Genomic DNA, 25,058 nt, shown 5'->3' with positions numbered 1-25,058 from the left:
AGTTTATATGCTGCAGCATTTATTTCCCTTAGAAGACTGCTTTGCTTTTACAATGCACATGATAAATAAGACAATATTGTTGGTCAGCGAAAGCATATGCAACTCTTTGTCAACAAGAATCTCCTGTGGTTTTCACAAACTAAATGGGAGAACAAAGAAGGAGAAGGGAAATGAGAGAGGCAAGCTGTGATTTAGCGTTAAAATCAAGTTTAATTTGCTCTGTTTTTATACTCAATATGCTCGACGCTTAGAGAGATGTTTGACTTTCATCTTACTCTGGATGTTGTATTTCAAAGTGAATTCTCTTTTTGCACGTAGGATGGAAGTAAAGACAGGAAATAAAATAATGCGCAGCAATCTAGAAGCAATAGGAACGAGGCTTTTGAATGTACTTCAGTGATGTGAAGCAGAACAGTAATTTTGTGTTCGGCGTGTTGCATGAAATGTAAACGGCATAATGGTTAATCTCAGAAAACAGTGAGAAGTTCATCTGAGAGAATGAGTTACTGTTAAGTTATTGAGTTCATGCTGTTTGTGCCTATCCTTGTAATACAAGTTTCATAAAGTAAAAAAAAAGAAAAAAAAAAAGAAAATGTGACTGTGGGTGGGGTTCAGAAAAAATTACAATGTCTTAAAAGATAATACTGCACTGAGAAGAGAACAGGCAACAGAAAATCATTTGTTAAGAATTATTATATGAAGTGTGACTTCTGCTTTCCCAGAACCACACACAGACGTGTTTTGCACAGATTGTTGAGCTTCACATAAGGTACAAAGAGATTCATAAATCAGATTTTACAGATCTGGTTTTGAGACACACAGAGTCCGTGCCTCACGCCTTTTATTAACCTTGGCTGAGCATGTGACAAATCAAGATCTGGTTTTCTTCTTACTAATCTGCTGCTTAATTGGCCTGTCTCCTGTTCCCTTTGTTGCAGCAGGTGTGCAGACTACATTAGCAAGTGAGCTGAAAAAAATATATGCACCAATCACATCAGACTTGAAATGTAGTTATTGCTTTTAAAAATAGCCTGTCCAAGGTTTAGATTAAATATTATCACTATCGTGCAATCGTTTATCAATTAAAACAGAACAAATATATCTTCAATTTAGACTGCGGTCTCTACTCGTAAATCAACTGATTCATAAGGAGAAAAAAACCCCAGCAAAATTATTGTTGTGATGATAATGTGAAACAATACCAGAACTTGCCTGATGATTATTAATCATAGAGAAAAGATTGCTGTCCTTGTGTTTGTAGTTATAAATGGCTTAATATCTGTGAGACTGATGAATCATGAGGTGTTGCTTAAAAAATAGCTTTCACTCTGTGAACTTTCCCACATTTAGTTAAGATACATTTTAGTATTTCCTCGTACTACATCAGATCAATCTGTAACACTTTATTAGATTTTTTTTTGTGTGCATAAGACTGACATAACACTGTCATAAAAATGACTTAACACGTTTGTCATGAAGATGAAAGAGTCTTCATGAATGTTTACGACTGTTGTCGTGAAGTGTTATTCGGTAAATAATGGCACTTTTAGTGCAAAGTTGAGAATTTTAATCAACTTTTATTGCAAGTTTTAACGCAACTTTCCATTAAAAGTAATATTAATATTTTAACAATGAATATTACAAAATATACCAAAAGGAAAATAAGAAGCCAAGTCTGGTGTTACCTCTGGCTTCCATAGTAACTTCTTTTGCTTCTGACTGAGAAACTTTCGGATGTGGATTTGATCTCTGCTGTCAGCCCCTCCAATGATTGGCTCATCGTCCTTTACAGAAACAAGGAGAGAAACAACAACACATTATACTTTGTGTTAAAACATTATGCTAAGACTAAGTACAAAATGAATCATTCTGAGCGGTCTAAACTCAGGGCAGTCCAGTTCCTTGCCTGCTTGCATGAATCACACAGATTCACGCAAGCAGGCATGAATCTGTCCGACCGTCACTAAGACCTCAGCATACGCTACATAACTCACACATGAAAGATAATAACATCATTAAGTAAGGCCAGAGTCAATTCAAGCAACATAAAGTGGTGATGATGATGGAAGTGTGTGAACACACACACGCTCATATATAGACAGACACGCAGCAAAAAAGCAAGCCAAAAAAAAAAAACACCCATGGGATTATATCCCCAGAAGGCAACTATTAACACCCTGCAGTTTTTCTTTTTCATCATTTACTCATAATCCGCCACTTGATTTGCCAAAGCTCTAATGTCCAACATTCTTCACCTATCCAGCCAAGAACCCGCTCTCCAAGAAGCCTGCGCTCTCCTCCTGATCCGGGATTTGGGCCGACTTTTCAGCCAGACAGCTACCGGGCTCCCCTCTCTGTGGTCCGCTAAGCAGCATGTCCATGTTAATGCCGGAATGATGCGACAGGCGGGTTGAAGTGTAGAGGAGGGCAAGTTCATAGGCAGCTGCAGCAAGATAAAATTATGCCTGGCTCGCAGGAATGAACAAAGTCACAGAGCTGTTAAGTGAGTGGCAGAGCATCCTCCATTTAGCAGAGACGTCAACAGAAGCAAGAGAACACCTCCACCGAGACCAGCAACTGAGCTTTTTAGCACCCCTGAAAAAAGAGCGGCTTTTGTACAGAAGGTGCCAGTGTTTGCAATAAATTCAGGAGAGGAAAAGGAAATTTTGACAGAGAGGAGGCAAAGGAGCTGTCGGATTCCGAGCCTTTGATTACTTTTTTTTAACTTCCAAGGGAGAAAGATGAAGGAGGGCAACGGAGGTAATGATGAAAAAATGTGACAAGAGGCTCCCTTCCTCTCTGCCACCAGAGGAGCGCAAAGCGCCTGATGTTTGTGAGCACCAAAAGGCATACAAACGCACACACCCACTCGATAAAGGCTAAAACTTTATATTGCATCAGTGGGTGTTTCGTATGACATCAAGAGAGGCAAAGAATAAAGACGGAAGAAAACAGGACTTAGTGGTCAGTAAAAAAACAAAAAAAAAACAAAGATGAGATGAGATGAATCACAAGGCGTTTGAACAGCGGGAGAGACTGCCTCTCGATGCCTGCAGCCAAATTCTATTTTTTGACACATTTGCAGAAAAGCCAACATGATGTTGCACTAAATATTTCTGCAGTTTCACATCCTTATAAATCAGTTCTCTCTACAGCATCTTGAACAAATTGGACAATCACCTACAAAAGGTCCATGTTCCAATCTATCTTTTTGAGTAAAATAGGAGATTTAATTCTCAACTTCAAATATTATTTATTTTTAGGTTGCTTCATGGTTTCCATTATATTTATTATTTCATTTGACCATTAAAATGAGGGAGAAACTGGAAAACTTAGCTCCAGATTTAAGGCTGGTGCTTCAAAACTCTTACCACTTGCCACATTTTTTTGCTTCAACGTTCCTAATTATGCTACCACAATGCTACCATAATGGATTTTCTCTTCAATTTGGCGAATTCCCTAATAAATGTCAAAGGTTTCTGCACAACTGCGACCAGTTTTGGTGGTGGAGAAACCCTGCTGTGCAGAAACAAACACCGTCAGTATTTATATATAAGCCTCATGGCAGAAAGAAAGGATGCATTTAAAAGGGTTTACAGAGTGCAGTGCAGCACAGAGTGTGCCATCCTGCATAATAATGTGAATCTGCCTGAGAGAGCCAAAAACAATATCAGCTTTTTTTCCTGACCCCTGTTAGTTAATCACACCGAGACTCTGAAGTCTAAAGTTGTGAATTTTGGTGCAACCAGTGTAATTGTATTATAAACCTGTCTGTGTGCAACTTTCCCTCCTTTCCCTTCCTCTGCATCTGAACTACAGCCTAAAAATAAAATTACTTTAAGTCAACCAGAATATACAAACAATTTAGAAATGTGTGAAACTATTCGCTGCTGGGATCCCTATTCCAGTTCAGAGATCTTTCTTTTTTTTTATTTCATTGGCTTGAAAAGGCTGCACAGCAAGTGCAAAACTTGTCTTTCTCTGCCAGCTTGTTATTGTCACTCCGCCTTCAAATGATCTGATGATCAGTCTTCTCTGATGCCCATGGATCACATGTCAAGAATAGGGAACCACTGCTGTAGCCAAGCTCTGCCACAGCAACACCAGACAGGCTGACACCGACACTACAGCTACCTCACCTTATATTCTGACCAATATTTGCGAAAAATAAAAACTACATTTCTAATTTCAAGCCGCAGTATATATATATTTCTTTCATTAAAAGGAGTTGTAATTATGAGCCAAACTGTGTTCATTACTCAGTATATTGGAAAATATTACACATGTGGGATTTCACTATCATAAAATTAACAAGCTTTGGTCCTGCAATGCTTTCTGTCACTTATATTAGAGCATCTAATGTGAGCAAACCGGAAGCTACAAACCTTCGGGTAGCAGAGCCCGGTTTTCGACTTTAACAATCAGAACACGTTCGTGACAGCCTGAATGATGGCTACACATTATCCACATAGATTTCTCAGTCTATGCAAACCGACTTCAGCTTAGGGAGAAAACCTTTTAGAAATAATAGGTTACCCAGAGAGAACAACCACTCGTTTATTAGGGCCAGCGGCCTCGAAGTGCTGCCTCAGCCTCATCCAACTCCAGTCTGCTTATCAATGCAATTCTAAAGGTACAGTTCGCTTATTGACCCAAGGTTGCACTTCATCCCTTATCAGCTGCATTTCTTTCTCCGGTGTAATGTGCATTGACTTAAAACTTCGACTACATGTTGACATTGCACACTCCACACTTCACATAGATTAAGCCTTTTTTTTTTTTTTTAAAGGAGTCATTACACTTTGGAGTAACAATCTCCTCTTCTTCAAAAGAAAATCTTAATTTATCTGGCACAAGGCCTAGAACTTTGCAATCATGTTTCACTGATAATGAAAGTTGATGCTAACTGGGGCCTGTCACACTGAATAATAAATGGAACCCTGCACTGAGGCAAAGAGGGAATATCAGTCATACTGATAAGACCGCTTATTTACCATGTGTTTACAGTCCCATTTACCTTTTTGACTTTTACTCAAGTGGAATGACAAATTAGTTGCTGCATAGTAAACATTTATTTGTTAAGCAAGCAGTGCATCACAGCCATAAAAAGTGAAGGACTGGAACAATTAACTAAAATAAGCTGTTTCAGATGTGAGCACTCACAGGGAGCTTTGTTCAGCTGCAAAGAACTGAGCGATGGATCTTCTGTCCAATACGCGACATCGTGTCACGGGAATCCATCAATCCACGCAGCCAAACACCTCACTGTAGCAGGAGCTGGCTGCTCATTAGTTACTTTCCACACTCCTCATGTTTACAGTTCAAATTTATGACACTGCTGATCCTTGCCCCGAGAAACAACTAGAAGTTGCGTCTTGGAATACCAATGAGGCTAATTAATCTGTTGTATTAAGCATAGACAGCCAACTTTACAAGCGGGGAGTGTCAGAGAAAAAAACGGTAAGAAAGAAGGCAGTGTTTAATTAATATGCGCTTTCTTCACTCAGCCTAGTGTGAAACACAGCCAAAAGGGGACAGGTGAGAATAAGAAGCTGTCCTTCCAGCTGACTTACTCAACTTTTATTTTGTTGCTGTGAATGTAATGGAACCTTCCCCAAAACAGCAGGTTGTAACAGTGCACAAGGTGAATGGACTAGCTGGCGTTTTGACCCGATAACTTAAGTTTCTACATCAGAATTCGACACCTGCAGTTTTGCTCGTTTGGCAGTGAGAAGCGTGATTAAAGACTTACTTTGGGAAACGTTTAAACAGTTCTGAGCATGATGCAAATTCAACAAAGACTAAATAATAAATGAAAGAATATTTATTTAAACCTGTTAAGAGGTTTTACAAGGCAGAAAATAACTCTGTATTAGCCATCTTAACTTTATCAGAATTTGTGCTTAATTCTTTAAACTTATGTCGAGATATGTCTACTTTAGGAAAGACACTCAGTACTCATGAGCTTTTTAAGCACAAAACCAGTCCAAATAATATTAGATTAAATTAACAAAAAATGCATAATATTCATTTAATGTAAAATGTATTACCTTAGTACTTTATAATAAATCTCATCCTTACCAAGTCATTTACACCCTCGTATTATGTTCACACTGAGACACTTAAACATACAGGTCATAATTTGCATCAGACAAATTTTATACTAAAATTAGCAGTACATTAACGCCACGTTGAACATCTTCAGTCTATGTGATACTGTAGAACAGGCTATAATGCTCTTTTAGAAAACTATTTACAATCCATCTATGTAGTAACTCAGCCACATGGGAAGACGGGTGAGATAATGAGATAAGATGGAAAGTGAAGGAGAAAATGAGCACAAAAGTAAGTACAGAAGATATATAGCACAGGACAAACGAGCAGTGACAAATTTAAAAGACCCCAAATATGCCCAGTGGTGCAGTAGCGTAAAACAATGAGTGACAGCGATATATTATAGCAGCACAAAGAATGTCGTGGAAGAAATTCTGCTGGCTAAAACGACTGGAGAGTCTGACTCTTTACAACTTCTCAGTCACGCACAACGTAGTCTGCTGGAAGTCAGAGACCACAAAGCTGTCTGAAGTGTTACCAGCCCTGCAGCCCAGCAGGCGGGATGAGAAACCACCTACAAAGATGAACTTACAGTTTTCAAGATATGTTGTCAAACATTGAAATGTACCATTTCTCTGAATGGCAGCTGCACAAACAAAACTGGTATATTTAAATAAAAATCAAAAACTAGAGTGCTTTTTATGTATGCATGCCTTTAGACCAACATTGTAAGAAGAATGTAATGCTCTTTAATTAAAACTAGGCAAACTGTAGCCTCAAAGACTAATAAAATAATAATAAAAGGTAATTTCAAAGCAGCCGACTTATGTTTGTTCAGAACACCTGAAATGATGGTCTAATTTTTAAAATGTTTGAAATCAAGAGATTAAAATATATACACTTGACTGAAAGCAATACTATTTGTTGGGCTGTGTAAAAAAAAACTGAAAAAATTAGGAAATTATAAAGAAATGCTTGCATAACATGACATGCAACAAATGAGCTCAGGAAATAAGAACATGCCTCAGGTCTTTCCCAGTTTGCTAGCAGGGATAGTCTGACTTTGCACTTGTGTTTTATGTAGACAGCAAAGGAGTTTTTCAAACATGCTCTCCCCCCCCCCATGCTATGAATACTTTCTTTGTGACGGCAGACATATGAAATGTGACATCAGTTCAGAAAATTTCTTAAAGATGTTGTGGTGAAATAAACTGTCCTGGGAGACTTTTCGTGCGAAGCAGCTTCAATTTTATGCAGGAAACAGCTAAAAGGTTTAACCATGATAACGTTCACTGCAGTGTTGCATCACCTTCTCCAATGTCGCAAAACAGATTGCATCATTCTAAGTGTTAAAGGCACCATTTTTACACAGGGCAAAATGTCTAGAACTGGGCTTGACCACCTTTTTACAGAAAAACAAAACAAGCACATTTATTTTTATTTTTTTTTATTAGTATACTCAGATTTTGTCAGTTTAATCGTCCATGAAGTACATATTGTGTTGGTCGTGTTGAATGAATGGAAACAGATCTAACAGAAACACAAACTCGGATTAGAACATCTGGCAAAAAATTAGAAAATAGTTCAAACAGCAAATGTAACAGAGACACCAGCCGCAGTAAGTATGTTGATAATCATAAAGATGATCTTAATTTGATGTGTTTAGTTTTATCTAATGAGTAATAAGTTTTCAAGTCTTGAATTTGCAGCATATGTGCAAGAGAAAATAATTAAACTAACAATGTAACAATAAAAATGTGGTATGCATCCATATTTTTAAATGTATATACATATCCATATATATATATCTGTTTTTCTATAATATACAATTGTGATTTTCTGTAATATAAAGGTTTTAAAAAATTTGCTTGATTTAAGGTTTTCTTTTTGTCTGAGCTGTACGCATTGCATTCATTTTGAAAAAAGGAAATAATTAGCTAACCAATAATTAGCTAATATTCATCTGATTAGCTAATTATTTAGTCTATTCAGGGGTTATTCTGTATTACGGTGTGAATACATTCAGCCTTAAATACCTGAAAACATTCTAAATAACACTGTGTTCAGCCATTTATAACCTCATCTTTTCTACACTCCAATCACTAGTCTTGTGAGGGATGTCAAAGAAGCTCAGATTGGTGCTGCAGTTCAGGAACGTCAGTGGACGCAAACTCATCAAGGAATAATAAATTTCCCATTTTCGAGATGAGTTAATCATAAATAGCTTTTTGTTGTTAAAAGGTTCATATATTAAGGTCTTTCAATCAACTATCAGTCTGGTTTGCAAGGGTAATGAGCCAAAACATGGGGGCTGACACTAAATCCCTCTGCTCTGATTGCCACCTCAGATTCTAGACCTAAATCTCACAGGAGACATTTGGAATCAGATTAAGACAAGAAGGCATGAAAGGTGACCCAGAACTCTGAACCATTTGAAGGAGTGCTGTCCAAACCTTCTGAGTAGAAGTTGCTGAACTTTTGTAGATCTACTCACCACAAAATTAGGATGAAAGCAGAAACGTGGTGAATGAATAAGTAATTATTTGTGTTGTAGCTAATGTTTTTTTCTTTTTAAAGATTTTATTTGTCTGTGAAAATGTCACCCAAAGAGATTAAATAAAATCTGCATCAGTCGCCTTTGCTCGCAGGTTTTATTTGGTCTGTTCTATATTTGCTGCAGCCATTTTCAGGCTAGCAAGAGGAAAACGTGAACCTGACTTTGACAAACAATTAGCTCGACTCCCTGGTGGTGAGATGGGATTCAAGCCTATTTGAACGGAGCTGGATCTTGTAGTTCTGTCCCTTTCAAAAGAATAGCTGCTTATATTTGTTATGTCCAAGTGTTTAATTGAAATTCAGAGATTTTCTTCCAGCAAATTTTCACTTTGCTTTTTTTGTCATCAGCAAGAAACTGCTGAGTCAGCTTTGGCTCACCACATGTCATTTGTTTTTTTGTTGCTTTTTTTTAACTCTCGAGTTCTTTGTCTCACTCAGAAGAACTGTCAAGGAGAACCTTATATGTGCACCTGTGTAAAAAACAACCACAAAATAGCTGTTCGACAGTAACATGCATACCCATTAGTTATTTTGTCATTATTAATATCCACTGAACAGATTAGGTTTGCTCATGAATGTCACAACTTTACTCTGATAAAAAAAAAAAAACAATTCATATGCCGACACCTGATAACTTCTCAACCACATTTTGACTGAAAAAAGTCAAACGATCCCTTTGAGCAGAGAGAAAGAAGCATTTACAAAAACTAATCCCCCCCAACAATTGGGTGAAATTTGCATTTAGTCCTTTGTTTTTACATGAAATTGTGGCACAAAACCCAGCCAATGTAATTACAGCAAGTCTAGCAATGGCACATCAGCAAACACTGCAGGAAACTGAAGTTGAATTTTTGCCTGCAGACTGCTGCCATATGTTGGAGCGGCTGCTCTGGGTGTTAGCTAATGAAACGGATTGTCCTGGGAACCACCTTTGAGATACTGAACATGAACAACGAGAGGTTGAATGAAATGGCACCCTGATCTCACCATCAGCTGCTCTGCCCCATTTCAATAAGCACGACCAAATTCTTATTCCCTTAAACTAGATAATTGGGCCTTCTAAATGGAAAGCATTACCAATGCATTCAGCTGAGTTACCACAGAACAAATCTCAGGAAGGAGGAAGAAGGGGGTGGAACTATTTTTGTTCCCCCGTTTGCATTATTCATGTAAGAAATAACATGCTGGTCAATGAAATAACAGGGAAAAGGCTGAGAGAGGAAGAGGGAACAAAATGGAACATAAATAAGAGACGGCTGCAGTCGATAATAGGACTGATGGAGTCAGGAGCTTCAATTCATTGGTTGGAAGATTAATGGTGCAGAAATGACTACAGCAGAGAGACAATAAGGGACAAAGGAGGAAAGGGAGGAGAGGCAAAGGAAGAGATGGACAGATGGGAAGAAGAAAAACTGCCTGCAACTTTTCCTGAGGTTTTTTTTTTTTATCTAAAAGGGACATTTATAGACTGGTCTAAAAAGCAGTAGTGATAAATATGTTTGTGCATGTGTGAATGCTGTTTTCCAGTACTGAAGAAAATAAAACTGCATGGATCTTCACTTGTTCTCATTTCTCAGTTAATATGAATAATGCATATTACCAGAGGTCATATTTTTTTAAATTACATTTCCCTAAAAAATGAGACTAAACATTGTCTAGTGCCTTAGCAAACTAAGGCATTAGAGGTGTTGGAATAGCTCCAGTCATCGAGGGCGGATCTGCTGCAGATCTTAGATGTGTCCTTGTTCCAAAAAAATCTAATTCAAATGTCTGCATGACCTTTTCCGCATGCCTGATTCTGCAGAGGCCTGCTAATGATATATATATTTGGTTCATGTGTGTTGAATCAGGGCAAAATCTATAACATGCAGGACACCAGCTGTTGAGGACTTATTTACACCTTTTAATTGGGGTTTTGTCTCTTTAAAAACTCCTGCTCTTTCTAAAACTCAACCTTCAAGAATTCATCACAACATTGCTCCTCTATTAAACCTTTAAGAACGTTTTTTACCAGAGTTCCACTGTGAAGTAGCCAATACATGATCTCAGCAGATGCACAATTCTGCCAGGTGCTTGCCAATTGCTGCAGACTAGTCTGAAGGTGCAGAGTGGGGGATGAAGGAGAGCTCAGTGAGGCGGAAGCGTGGAACCTCTGAAGCTGCAGCTCCGATGAGGAGCTGTGTGTCGAAGGTGGGGCTAGGTCCACCCAGGCGTTTTGCACAGCTCAATGGTTGCCATTGGAAATTAAAGGATTTCCCAAACATGCAGGAAAGAATCACGGCAACACTCCAACTATGTTCTTGAGGAGGGAATAATATTATAACATGATGTAAAGCTAAAAAAAAGTTGATTTTACATAGTACTGCCCCTTTAAATCTGTTTTAAACTTCTGAAATTTTATATGTGACATGTCTGGTGCCTTCTTTCATACAAGTGCATTAAATAATTAATGCTCGGTGTTCAGTGACATTTTACTTGTCACTGAAACATCAATGTCAAAGTGTAAAAAAAAATATTTGGAACTGAACAGATGCAGCTTCTTAATTTATGTGCTGGTTTCTACACACATCATGTCACATCACATAGGTGGTAACGTGAAAAGTTTGGTGAAGAAATAAATTCACAATAGGCCTGACTTCTCCCACCTAGGCTGATTACAGCTGATTAGGTGTGACATGGGGCAGCTGGCAAATGGAAGAGGCAAACAGTGAAGTGCCAATCATCCCTGACCTGGTGGTGCTCAGTCTGACCTAATCATCCGCAGAGACAGCTGCAGAGAAAACAAGGCAGTGTCAGCCAGGCATGGACACAGACTTGGACACCTCCAGACACAAAGGACATATCAACTCTCACAGTGCATTTGTTGAAAATAAGCACTTTTCCTCAAACTGATAAACTGTTGCTTATATTTTTTGTAAGAGTACTTCCACAAGCTGGCGTTTCACACAAAATGGTTTAATACACTGGGTAGTTCAGGGATAACGTTGACAATTCAGAAAACATGGACTCGTATTTCAGACGAATAGAAGACAAACTTCTTCTGACTGTTGGTGAAAAGTGTTAGGAGTGCTAATGAGTCAATTGTCTGAGACGCACAGTATAAAAGTGGGCACAGATATAGAAAAATCCATAAAGGAACTCAGCTGCCACGTTATGAATATGTTTAGCCTGCTGGTGGACAGAAAAGAGTGACATTTATGGTCTAAATCCTATATTTGCAATGAAAGCCTCAACTAAATTATAGTAAAAGGCAGCAAAAATGGTATAATTATGTCTTTGTTGCATTTGCATCTAAAAAAAAAAGCCTGAAGACAAAATTTTAAAGAAATTCATTAGAGTGAGTAAATGTGCCATTATTCATTTGTTTAAAAAAAGAGTAAAACACAGGAAAAGGGAAGCCAAAGGAAGAAAGCTTCATTGTGATCATTTGATTTCACTGCTGCAGATGTGTCAACAAAGAACTATTCAGTTAATGTTATTTAATACTTTTGTACTGCTCTAAACAACATCACAAAATACATAAAAACAAACAAGACAAGGCAGACAAAAAGTAGGATCTATTGAACCCAATTTAACGTTGTCTTCTCCGTTTCAGTTCTTAGAATGATTTGTACTCAAAAGAAAGCATTCACAACTAATTAGCAGAATTACTTCATGTTATGGACTGATTTGAAAATAAAGATATTTGGTGTTTTACCATCTTGGGAGTGCAATTGTTGGGCAGACAGTATGCTTTGTGTAACTTCCTGGAAAACAAGGATTCTTCTAAGTTCACTTTCTTCTGGGACTTCCTGCTGGTTTGGATCCTTTATAGCGAGCTAAGCACAGAATTTTAATCTTCCAACAGTTTTCAGTCTGCGCCGTGTGAGATTGGTATGTCTTTTCCACCAGGTCTAATCTCCAAACCTCTCCTCGCTTCCCCCCACCCCCGGCGTTCACCCTCCGCTCTACTCAGTAAGACTCCTCATTTCTACCTACAAATCTTCACCACCAATATTTCCGTCCACATCCCTCTCTCTTCCCCAGCACCATTCAATACTGCCAGGAACCCAGATTCCGGCCATTATTACGTTCATTGTCTTTGTTCTGTAATAAAGCTTTTAAAACTTTCTTCTGAGATTGATCGTTCATGTGGGTTTAGGCATTTCAATAAAACCATAACAAAGTATCTACGTAGGCAATATGAGAAGAAGAAAAAACATTAAGAAAACGTGGAATTCAGAAAACAAAATTAGAAAAATACATGTTTAAGTGAAATAATACAATCCGTTTTTAATCTCAACAAGTCGTGACGATAAATCATATTGATCTAATTTTTGCACATTTACATTATCTGAAGTAATATACTGACTGCATGTCCACAAATTCTGCAACGCTCCCCCCTGCCCCCCCATGACAAGGTAAGGTCCATAGTGACATGCTTTTTTTACGAGGAGCAAGGGGCGATAGGCATAGAGCTGCTCTGACAGCCGTTAAACAGGGCAATTTCCTGTAGAGTCTAGCATCCAAAAATATATTGACTAAACTCATGCTCACATTCCCATTTCCTTTGCTTCCTCTCCCCATGTCTGTGCATGCTGAGAATTGAAGAATTTTTTTAGCCTCGTGCTAGCAGGACATCAAAGAATAAAGATACTAAAATACTCCCTAATCCCACTTCACACTGAGCCGTTCTCCTGACCTAAAACCCAGGATGTAACAAGTGGTAAGTCTCCATGCATACTAAACACTGAGCTCAATCCAGGAGAGCCAGCTAGTTAAAACGAAGCACATCATAATGCTTTTAATGAATTATGAAAAATAGAAGCCATGAGAAGATTAAAGGCAGATGAGTAATCGCTGATCTGGATGATACCCTTCATAACCTCAGGAACAATTAAAAATTAATAGGTATTCATGAGCACCTTACCCCATATCTAATGAAACTGATTTTGACATATATCAAACAGTAAAGAGGTGACTATGTCACGTGGAAATTGCTGTGTTCTTATAAACGTTTTTTTGGGGGAAAACGGGGATGTTTCATTGGCACATAAACCAGAATAAAACTGCATCAAAAGAAAAACAGCACAGTCATTTCAAGATCTCAATGGAAAATTGACTTAGTTTCACTGCTCACAACGGAGCACAGCGTTCTCTTTGGGATTAAATAAATATGAAGATCTGTGCCCGAAAAGGTTGTGTGTGTGGTTGTGTACTGATCATCTATGAAAACAGCTAAAGGTTCCACAAGAAAGCTAAAACTGAAGCTCCAAGTAGGAAGGCAGATTCCAGAGATTGGGAGAAAACATTCTGGTTCAGATCTCATAGCTACTCATGGCAGGATGGCCATTGAAGCAGGAAGTAAAACCTATTAGTTGAGTGAGGCATGGCACCACATTGAATTTTCCAAATGTGTTGCAATTCATCAATGTTTGTAAATTCTTGCAGATCCTGGAGACCATAAGGTACCTTTATCTTACCTTTATTGTGAATGGGGTGAAAATAAACACATCAATACATTTCTTTTAATAAACTGAGATATTTCTTTTCTCTACAACAATCTTTCACATCTGTGCAAAGCTAACTGGGTATGACAAATAAATCTAACCCAGCCACTTTAATAGAGGGTGTTTTGTCATCACAAATACAGATGTGATCAATACAAGTAATAATAGCTAAGAGTCTGTGTGCAAATGTCCCAAAAAAACAGGCACAAAACTGAGCATGCGCACTGGACATCAAACAATGTCTCAATAAATTGGTGTAATCTACATAGAATACAAATACCACAACTTAAGTCATCCCACATTTGTCTGTATTTTGTTTCCAAGGCCCGTGATCTTTTTAAGTGTTCATAATCAACTCTCTGGCAGAAAAAGCATTCAAACTGCTCAGTAAATAAAAGAAAGTCTGGTCCCTTAAAAGTGAAGTCTGAGAAAACTGTGTTGTTGAAAACAACAAGAAAAGCAAAGATCAGGATATCCCTGAATACTGATTTTAAAATTTCTTTGAGGTCTTACCTGCTGACTCAGATTTAGATTTTTGTTTTTTGTCGTTTTGTTTTTACAGCACTTTACTACATAAAAGGAAGATGATGGTTCTCTGAAATGAGTAAGGAGTTATAAATCCAACAGAAAATAAAGGAATTACAATAGTATATCAATTTATGAGTTCAGACACGTCCTCCACATTATTTATTAAGTTTGAAGAAAAGCACATCAATGTACATGGAGTTCGGTTGATGTGCTCATGAACCTAAAATGCTTGATGCTCTTATCTTGAAGCATTTTTTTTTATTATTGGTAATGCAAATTTTTAGTATATAACCTCATCATCAGTCATTCAACTAAGAGTAAAAAAAACAGCAATTGTTTATTAATCTTTAGTTCAAAAACCTCTCAAAATATTGCAGATCTACCTGTTTTAAACCAGTCAAAAGTGCGTACAATAATCAGCTGTGCCACATTCTTCATTTAAACATAATGAAAAGCCGTTTATTATTAAAATGACAAGAAAGAGAAAGTTCAAGCGACTGTTGGACTGTGCGGCAGCCTGAATTAAACACATCTATGCAAATAAGCATTAACTCGCAGGTACTATTAATGCAAATGCCGAGCACACCTTTCAGTACCACTGAAGAAAAAAAAATAAAACAATGCAGTATTTTCATAGGCGAAGATTAAGAAAATCTGGAAATGTTTGTGCCACTACGTTATCCGAGTAATTTCAATTTGCCAGTGGGGACGATGAAACAGGAGATGCTGACAAATAAAGGAGTCACACAGCGTTCCGTTTTTTAACGCACCAAAGCATAAATGTGTCTGCACAATCCACGGTAGCTCTGCTCTGCAGTTCCAAGCAAGATAAATATTCAGACTGATTGGTTCACCTTCAGAAAAGGCTGGACCCATTTTGGCTGCACCACATCCGTTTAACATATTGTTTGATTATCTCCTAGACTTGTGTTGGTTTGGAGGACAGTTATCTTTAACAGTTATCTTTCAGCATTATAAACTCGAACATTTAAGAGTACAAGCCTGGAACGTTCTCTTCTCTCCCTTTAGTCCTGCCTGCACTGCCTCTGCTGAAGAACAGCCAAGGGCAGTATGGAGAAAGAGCCCCTTTTATTAAACAATGTCAAAACCAATGTCTACGTAACCTGTTCTTTCGCTGCACACAAGTTTGGAGATCTAAGACCTGAGACCTGTTGATATGGTCTCAAAGTTTCAGATGAAAACAAAAACAAGCAGAGAGCAGAGACTCTGGTTTCTTTTCTCGTGAATTCATCTGCAAATATCCCCCATGCCACACTGTCACCAAGATGGCAAAAATGAAAAAAAAAAAAAAAAAGTAATTAAAATAGCCCCCACTGTGTTATGTTTAATCTCGTTGTCGGCTCCCGGTAGCCCTACAGTCACTCCACAGCAATCGGGTGCCACCGCTTGGCCCCGCAGCGCTTTCACATCGAGTCACTCTGTCAGCTGCTGCAAATGAAGCCACATTTATTAAGAAAGTTTAAGTAGAAATGTATCCAAATTACAAAGGTTTATTATCTGACTTTGCATAGTTCAGGCTGAATGACTGTCTCCATTAGCCGCAGGGATTTGGATCAACCAAAGTCAAGCATTTGTACAGATAGCCCTTATACAAATGATCCAGCTGCTGTCTTATTCATTTGCTTTCACAGACACCGTGCACTGTGTGAACCGGGCATTTTCCACCTACGACTAAAATGCTACACAGGCAATTATCACAAATGTTTTCTTGGATTACCAGTTTTCTTATTTTTATTTATTTTTTCTGCTTCAGTTTGGCTTTCCATCATTGATCTCCCTTGACATCTGCACCCACACAAAAAAAACTCATAACTCGGTGGCACAGGTATTCAGTGATGTCTGCACATTTTAGCAGAGATGGATAGCAGCAAGAGAAGAGCAATGAATCTTAATCATTGGCCGCCACTGCTTCTCTCTCACCATACACACCCACGGTCCCAAGCTGCTCATTTGTCTTCGGGCTTTTGTTTGTACGTCTCAAATGTCATGCTTGCTTGGTGCTTTCTCCATTCTCCTTTATGCCTTACATCCATTTATCTAGCCATCCACACGCTGACCAACTGACCAAATCATGGACACCTGCAGGGAGGCGAGAAGGTAATTTACAGCTCATTCCAGGACACTGCATCTGCCTCTTTTTGTTGTTACAGCGCGCCCACGTTGCTCTGGAGCTCCCGCCGATGTGAACCAGGTGTGTGGGTTGTAATTTCATCGACCTGCAAGCACGGTGTCAGATCATGGATGTAGATTTTGTTTTTTTGCCAACAGAATTCAACACCTATTATACTATGCAGAGAAACCCAGACACTATAGGATTTTTGCTCTTACACATCTTACCACACAAGCACACACACACACATGCACACACACACATACATAATATGTTTTTCTATCTTCACAGGGACTTTGCATCGACTTCAATTCATTTTTTATTAATTTCTATAGCCTAACACTGACACCTAACCTAAACTCAATCCTAAACCAAAACCTAACCTCCAACCCAAAAACAGCACCTCTCCTTATAGGACCTTGTCTATGGGCCCCACAAGGAGCAGTCCATCCTCCAGTGGGTTTTTTTTTTTTTGGTTGAAGAGGTAATAAAATCATTGCATCTTGAACTTTTATTGATTTATTGCAGACTTGTCTATTTCTGAGAACAACAAAAATTGGCAATGACAAAGTGATTGCTCTGGGTCAGCTCTTTTAATCTCTCTCCAAGTGTCTGTCACATCAACTTCCTGTCTAATCTCATGCCCATCAAGGTCATCTTTTTCATCCTTTTTTGTGTCAGTCAAGTTCTTTCTCAAGCTGGAGTTAGATTCTCGGTGTAGTAGCAATATATATACTTTTAATATGCACAGTGACTAGCAAAAATATTTTTTACCGCTTGATTTTTGTCATAATCTGTCCAATTACAGCTACCCCAAGCAAGGCATGCCCATTATGTTGAATTAAGAAATGACACAAGTTGTCACTTTTTGTTTTTCAATTTGGCTTATTGGTAATCTAATCTCATAAATACAGATATTGTAGGAAGGCCTGAAGGGTTTGTTAAAGAATGCTGGAGAACAAACAGACTTTGAACATTCCATGGAGTAATGTCCAATCCATGAACAGATCATGGATTGAACATCTACAAACCTGGCAAGACATGATTGTCCATCTAGAGTAAATTGACATTTTGGTAAAGCAGAGATCAGAAAAGCAGAGCAGCAGCCAAGAGGCCCATGATGTCTTTGGAGATGCTACAGGGACAAAGTAAGTCTTAAGGTTAGCAGGTACAATTTTAACCTTTGATCTTGTTTCGCCTTATCTTTAACATTTTACTTGTTACTTTTTATAACATAGTTTTTTTTTTATTCAGTGCCCTATTTTTGTCTTTGTCAGAGCAACTGTAACATTCAGATTGACCTCTTAAGCTTACCTATGGTTACTTTACTTGCAAATATATGCAATTTTATGATGAATCATTGATTCTGCGAGCGGCCTTCCACACCGCTGCCTCAGGCAACGAGACACAGGGAGGCAAAAGAACTAACAGATAGAGAAGTAAGAAAAACTGTCTGATGTGACACCCACCCCGTGTGTGTCCATATATCTAAAAAATGAATGGCTTGTCCTAATTAAGCAACGGAGAGAATAGGTTTATGTGGAAACATGAAAGAAATTGGAAAAAGGGGAGATTATCAGGAGAAAACCATCTGATGTGTGAATGGCATTGACTCCGTGGATAAACTTAACTGGGTTTCAAGAAGAAAAAGGTTATCCTTTAGATCTGTCATCGTGATAAATAAGTTTACACATTCCTTTAAGAGTGCATGTTTGCATTGCGAAGCGACACGGGTTGACATGTTAACTATATGTTCAAAAAGAATATTGACTGAAGACATCGCCATAAAATATTGTTTACCACATTAATAAAATGTAAAGGGAAACATTTCTCTCCTCCGTGGTGTTAGCTTTTACATGCAGGTAGGATACACATCTTGTGGGGGAACCATTATTTATAAGATGCACATTTTCACTTTAAACTTGTTGAAAAGAAAATGAAGGCTCATGGTTGAATCATATTAGTTTGAAGTTTATGTTGTGTTATGCCTTTAGGGCAAGTTCTGCAACTCGGTTTGAATTGTGACAGCTTGTGGAAAAGTCTTCTCGTGTATAAAATATGGCTATTAGGTTATTTGATGCATCTTTACATAAATAATTTGCTACTGCTTATGGACAGAGTTAATTACTTTTGCCATGCATATTAACTTCATTTTGTTTGTTCTTCCCAAAACAAAAGATCATCTGAAAATCTTTGGTTGAAACTGTAAATGCTGTATGTACAGTCTTATGGCCATTACCATATCAGTATTTGGTAGTCTGTGGTGAGATCATTTTCATCAGCACAGACAGAGACCTTGCCTAGAATAGCATAAAATGAATCAGTGTTATTGTCTCATCATTACTGCAAAATTTTCACTTATTACAACTTCTTTGTAACAGAATATTTAGAGAATATTTTTAACTCATCTGTATCGCATCGAGATGCTTAAATTTATTGCTGTGAAATGTCATCTTCCTCTTGACAACAGCCTACTGACTATCTATGCGCAGGGGTGTCAAACTCCAGTCCTCATGGGCCACTGTCCTGCAGTTTTTAGATGTGCCACAGGTACAAAACACTGGAATGAAATGGCTTAATTACCTCCTTCTTGTGTAGGGGCCTGCTAATGACCTAATTATTCTACTCAGGTGTGGTGCAGGAGAGGCACATCTAAAAGTTGCAGGGCAGTGACCCTCCAGTACTGGAGTTTGACACCTGTGCTATATGGGGTTCATGTAGCCCATATCTAGTATTTATCTGTGTGGTGGCTCTTCAGAAATGAATTCTGCTCAACAATCCTCTGAAGGCTGTGGTTCTCCCTGTTGCTGATGCGGCAGGACATTTCTACCTGCCATTCGGTTTTCTGTTAACATGCTTTGCTACTGAACTCGGTGGACAACCAGCTTCTTCAGCAACAACGTTTTATCGCTTACCCTCCTTGTAAAGGGTGTTGATGACCGTCTCCTAGACATCTGTCAGGTCAGCAGTCTTCCTCATGATTGTGTGACCTACACTCTCTCCCAGAGTGAGAGAGCGTTTAAACACTCAGGAAATATTTGCAGGTGTTCGGAGTTAATTAGCGGAGTAGTGTGTGAGACCGCGAGTTTTCATTGATGACCTTTTTCACAGTAATTTTCTGAGACACTGAATTTTGGGTTTTCATCATCAAAGTTATAAGAAACAAAGGCTTGGAATATATCAGTCTAGGTATGATGAATCTATATGATATACGAATTTCACTTTCTGAGATGATTGAAAAGAAATATTGCACTTTTACACAGTATTTTTTAATCAGCTGAAGTTGAATAAAAATCAGGGTTAAACTATTAAAATGGATTATTTCAGAATTTCTCTGAAAAAGCCTGAATTCTCAGAAAATTTCAGAGAAATTCTGAGATGAATTTTAGAGAAATACAGTTCTCAGAGAATACAGTTTAGTTTAAGACACAAAACCTTTCATCTTCTGTAATACCTGAAAAATTAATCAGATTTTTCAGCATCAACAAGTGAAAAATAGAGACAGGGTTGAAACCTACTGAAGCAAAACAATTGATTTAGTAGTTGCAATTAACACTGTGTTGTTGCTCTTTGAGTTGGGAGCAAATTTAAAAAGCCAATGAGAATTGGTTTTCTGCTGCCCGGTGCCATCTCGCAGAAGTTTAAAATAGCCCTTTTGGCCGCAACCAGGCCTCCCAGCCAGAAGCATCGACTCACTTGTCAATATACCTGTAAACCTCTACTTGCCTAAGTGAGAAAAATCTAAGCAGCTGGTTGTTTAATGACAGAATAAATTCAGAGGGACATTCGGAGAAGCTGATATCCTGACAATAACAGAGCAAAACTGTCCACCACAGTCAGCAGATTTATAGACTGCTTGGTTGGCCAATTTAGGCCATTAACCCAAGACGAGAAGAATAATTAGCTTCTTTGCTTTATCTCAGCTTCTTCACAGTCCTTATTTAATCGCAATGTAGCTTATCATTGCAGCACAAAAGGTACAATATATTATCCAGTGTGTGACATGCCTGAAAAAGCTCTTAAACGGGTTGTAATCATTAAGTATCTTGCAATAACTTGTAAAGGTCACGCTCAGACTGATATTTTGGGTAATCTGAGCTATGTGATCTGTAACTGAACTGGTTATAATTAGAAAGACATTAAAGTCTTATGATTTAATTTATAGGCTTTTTAAAATTATGACAGGTCAATATAATGAGAAATTCAAAACCTTTCAGCTTAGGAAGAGATTATGCAGATAAAAGGATAGTTAGATGAGAAAACTTGGAGATGCAGCAGTTTAATGTAACAGAGATCGAACTGTTGCATATATGCTACTTTCTTGTTCAACATAAAGTAAAATAGAGGATTTGCAGAGTCACATAAATATGTAAACTTTTACCTTCTGGGGTTGCAGAGGGATAATTATCTTTTTAGTTGTAGTATTTGCAAAAAGGTCTGCTGCAATTGTTTTCAATATTATTTCCATTTTTTAATGATTTTAAACAAGAATTTCTTGTAAGAATGACTAGAACCCTTTTTTATAGCCTCTAACTTGGAAAATAGTGTAGAATATGCAGTGTTAAGTGGATAATAGTCCTAAATTGGCTAGAAGTTTGAATGTGAACATGCTTTTCCTTCTATTGTAGCTGTGTGACAAAATGAGGACCTTTTTACGGACCGCTTCTTGGCAAACGTCAGCTGGGACTGGTCCCAAATGCTCAGCCTTTCTAAACAGGAGGAAGCGGATATAGAGAGTGGACATTTGGAAACAAGCCTGATGAGGAAACTGTGGCTCCCTGCATGGTCATGTAGTCTGGGCAGGAAGGAGTTATATAATCTCTGGGGTTTTTGTTTTTTTTTTAAAACATACCACATGTTTACATATAAAACTCAGTTTATGGTCCATTATATTTTTAGTCACAGAATTCCCAAAAACTTGATGCTGAACTAAAAATAGTTTGAGAACAATAAGTCTAGTTTGGCCAAAAATGCAAGAAAATGAACTTTTTTTTTATTTTTGAAGGGATATGTATTTATTTGGTAGTCGCATAAAAATACAACTATAATATATACACATCTGAAATTTAGATTATTTTTAGGATGGTGTAAAAATATCTGAAACCAGGGGAAAAAATGCATACTTAGGTTTCTAATTTAACATTCCACCAGATAGTGTAGGAACCTTGCAGAATCCACTTTTGTATCATCACATGTAACACAAAATGTTCAAGGACCTATTTAATTGAATCTACATTTTTACCCTTCAGCCACAACTACAGAAAAATCAAAGTATGGCTTACTCAGCTCTTCATTAAGTCTCTAATCATGCTGTGAAAGCCATACAGTTTCTGCATCAGCCACATCACTTTATGGCACTTATTTCAAGAAGATATTATGATTGTTCAAATGATTTTCATTTTTAAACATCTGGCTCAGGATAGACCTAACTCAGCTCTGATTTGGTTGCAAGTTTAGCACACAAGTGATAACCCAAATATGCAACCCCTGGTTGTTAGAAAAGGATATGACAAAGCAGTGCTGATGGTGGATTTAAAATTATTGCTGTGAAGAGGTCACCAAGATGACTGGTGTTGCTGAATCAATCAAATATCCCAAGAAATCAATCAACTGGCGCCAAGTGTTTGGCTTCTGTCTCATAAATATGAGAGCAACAAGAATCGATGAGAAGCAAGACCCACAGGCTGCTTTACAGGAACAGACAGGACAATGCAACACATATTCTATGAGTAAAAGTAAGCAATATTAATAAAACAAAATGTTCTTTGTTTTCCGTACCTCTGTGCCTCATTGTGGATGAAGTGAGCGAACTCCCTTTATACTTCTTAATTTTTGAGGCGATTCTCATTAAACTAAAATAAGGAAATACTTAAAAGCTGGCACCCATGACAAACTGTAAGACAACACTGAAAAATTAAGCAAGACACATAAACGACTCCAATTCTTCAGAGATATGGCACTTGCACAAACTCTGGCAAACGGCGCAGCAAAGAAAGCAAGCAATGTTCCCGCAGGAACGCAGACGAAGCGCCTCCAACTCTCCCCGAGACCCGTGGAGACACAACATACCCACAAAGTGATTTTTATTTCAATTACCCTCATCAATCCATCCATCCATCTATCCATTCAAGGTGCTACTTCCTTATCTGTCGCACGTCAACCGAGGTTCCTAAGCATTAGGAGATTTGGCATGAAAAACGAGGAGAGCCGGAGGAGGCTTCGGTATTTCTGTGATGTGATTTCCAGCATCCCCTCCTCTTCTCTGTTGTTAATCAGGCCATTGTGTATAAATGGAGCAGGAGAAAAAAGAAGGTGTGCATGATTTTCATTTCCCATTGTCAAACAGAAATGGGCGCGACATTGCTCGTTTCTTCTGGCAAGCACACACGTATTGTTGGATTACACACCTCTATCATGCTGACTCTCGTCACATTTCTGTCCATAAAAGCTGCCCTCTGAAAATCAACAGCTAAAAAAAAAAAAAAAGAGTTTCCTCTAAAAGTTCATTCACACAACACCTAACACATTCAGACTAACCATCTCACGACTCTATGGTGTTTAGAACTTCATTAATTAAGAAAGAGAGAAAGACTATTAATTAAGAAAGAGAGGAAGACTATATGGTGGTAATTCAGAATAGCAGGAGGATTTGTAAGGAGATCTAAGATACAGACGGGGAGAAAATTAACACAGTTGCCAGGATACAGGAAGGGATTCAGCTGTGACAGATATTGGAAGATGACCCTCCTACCACCCAGATGCAGACATCTGGGCAAACTTGAAAAATTTCAACTAAATTTCAATTTATTTTAATAAATCACAGACAATTTTAGTTCAATTATACTTAAACTAGGAGTCAAGAAACGGACCCTTAAAGAAGATCTTTCAAATTAACCATCTTCATAAACTCAAAAATTGGCCGAGACTCAAATCTGGGATGAAGGGTTTCAGTCTGTGGTAAACCAGTTGAGCTAAGCATGTCTGCCTGTGTGTTCTTACAGCGCAGGCACAAAATGCTGTTGATCTTAAGTAACAGCCTTCCACTTTGTCAGTATCTCATTGTGAACAGCACAGTACGCAGCAGCTGGAACCCAGGAAGCCTGCTTTAGAGTTTATTTGGAGGCTTGGGGCTTTGCTCTGTGGCCTGTAAGGACCAACACAAAGCTGGAAAACATGCCTGAGAGGTGATGGTGACAAAGAGTGAAAGCCCTGTAACACCCCAAGGAAATATAATTCTGGACCGAATCCTTAAATAGCCCATTATAACCGAGCTGTCAACACCCGCGAGGTTTTAAAACAACAGGCAAGGATTCACCGTGGGTCGAGCTGCAGCCACTTACGAATTGCTTTGGGCTGAAAAAATTTATTTAAAGTCAAGTGATCTAAATTTACGTCCATTATCAAAGGGAAGGGCATGGCTGCTTTAAATGGATCACCCCAGCATTAGGACTTAAATCAGACATTCATCACAGCATCACAATTTCAGTTTTGTAGGGAACCCATAAAACTACATTCTATCATCTCTGGACAGAAGATTGATGGCTGCCAGCCGACTCCTGCCTACAACTGGATTCAGAAAGACATTCTGAAGCAGCATGTAAAAAAGCATAATCAAGAAGTTTATTTTTCAATGTAAAATTGTCACCTTCACATTGGCAGAACCTTAAATACCTCGTTTCATCATGCTTTTAGTAAATCAATTTGGGTTTTTCCTTCACTCGCATGCTTTTGTCAAGTCTCCTTCAAAAAAAGAGAGAAACTCCTTGAATCTCCTTTTATTATGCAGGATATTGTTAAGGAAGAATTTTTATATTACTGGTAAATTTAGCAAAACTCTGGCTCTGATACTTCCTTTTGATCCCGGGTTTTCTCGCGTGGCCACGTGCGGGAACAAAAACACAACAATGCGTGTTGACGTCACAGAATTACAGGATTTAATCCAATCAGAAGAAAATATAAGATAGTACAGGAAACTAAAGAAAGACAGATACAAACATTGTTACCTGAGACAAGAAGACAAAGAAATATCAAGGACGTCCTTGGAGAAAGAGCTGGTGCAGAAGTAAAATAAATCAGCTTTTTTCTGAATTGTTTCCCTTGTGCACAAACTTTTATACCTGTAGGTGTGTTTACCTCTTTAATGTATTCAAATAAGGCGTATCTCTACTTGACCAATTGGAAGACATCTCTGGCCCTGTTAAATTTTAGAAAAAAGTCCCGCAGTTTGGTCGCAAGATCAAACACCTTTTGTTAAATAAGGTGGAAGCAGACTCTCCGAATTCATGGTGGTTTATGGCTTT

The 25,058-nt window shown here is 38.2% G+C and overlaps 1 protein-coding gene across 1 annotated transcript in view; it reads right to left on the bottom strand.

Annotated features, from left to right (window-relative positions):
• The window catches only part of b4galnt4a (beta-1,4-N-acetyl-galactosaminyl transferase 4a), a 156,436-nt gene that overhangs the window by 55,706 nt on the left and 75,672 nt on the right, over window positions 1-25,058 (bottom strand). The window contains exon 3 of the mRNA XM_008411542.3: window positions 1,686-1,784. Within this exon, the coding sequence (XP_008409764.2) occupies window positions 1,686-1,784 (99 nt within the window). The remainder of the gene's footprint in view (window positions 1-1,685; window positions 1,785-25,058) is intronic.

Source organism: Poecilia reticulata, chromosome 6 (genome assembly GCF_904066995.2).
Source record: "Poecilia reticulata chromosome 6, P_reticulata-male-v2, whole genome shotgun sequence".
NCBI classification, from domain to species: Eukaryota; Metazoa; Chordata; class Actinopteri; order Cyprinodontiformes; family Poeciliidae; genus Poecilia; species Poecilia reticulata.
The sequence above is the reverse complement of the archived record's forward strand: the minus strand, read 5'-3'. Positions and strand labels throughout refer to the sequence as shown.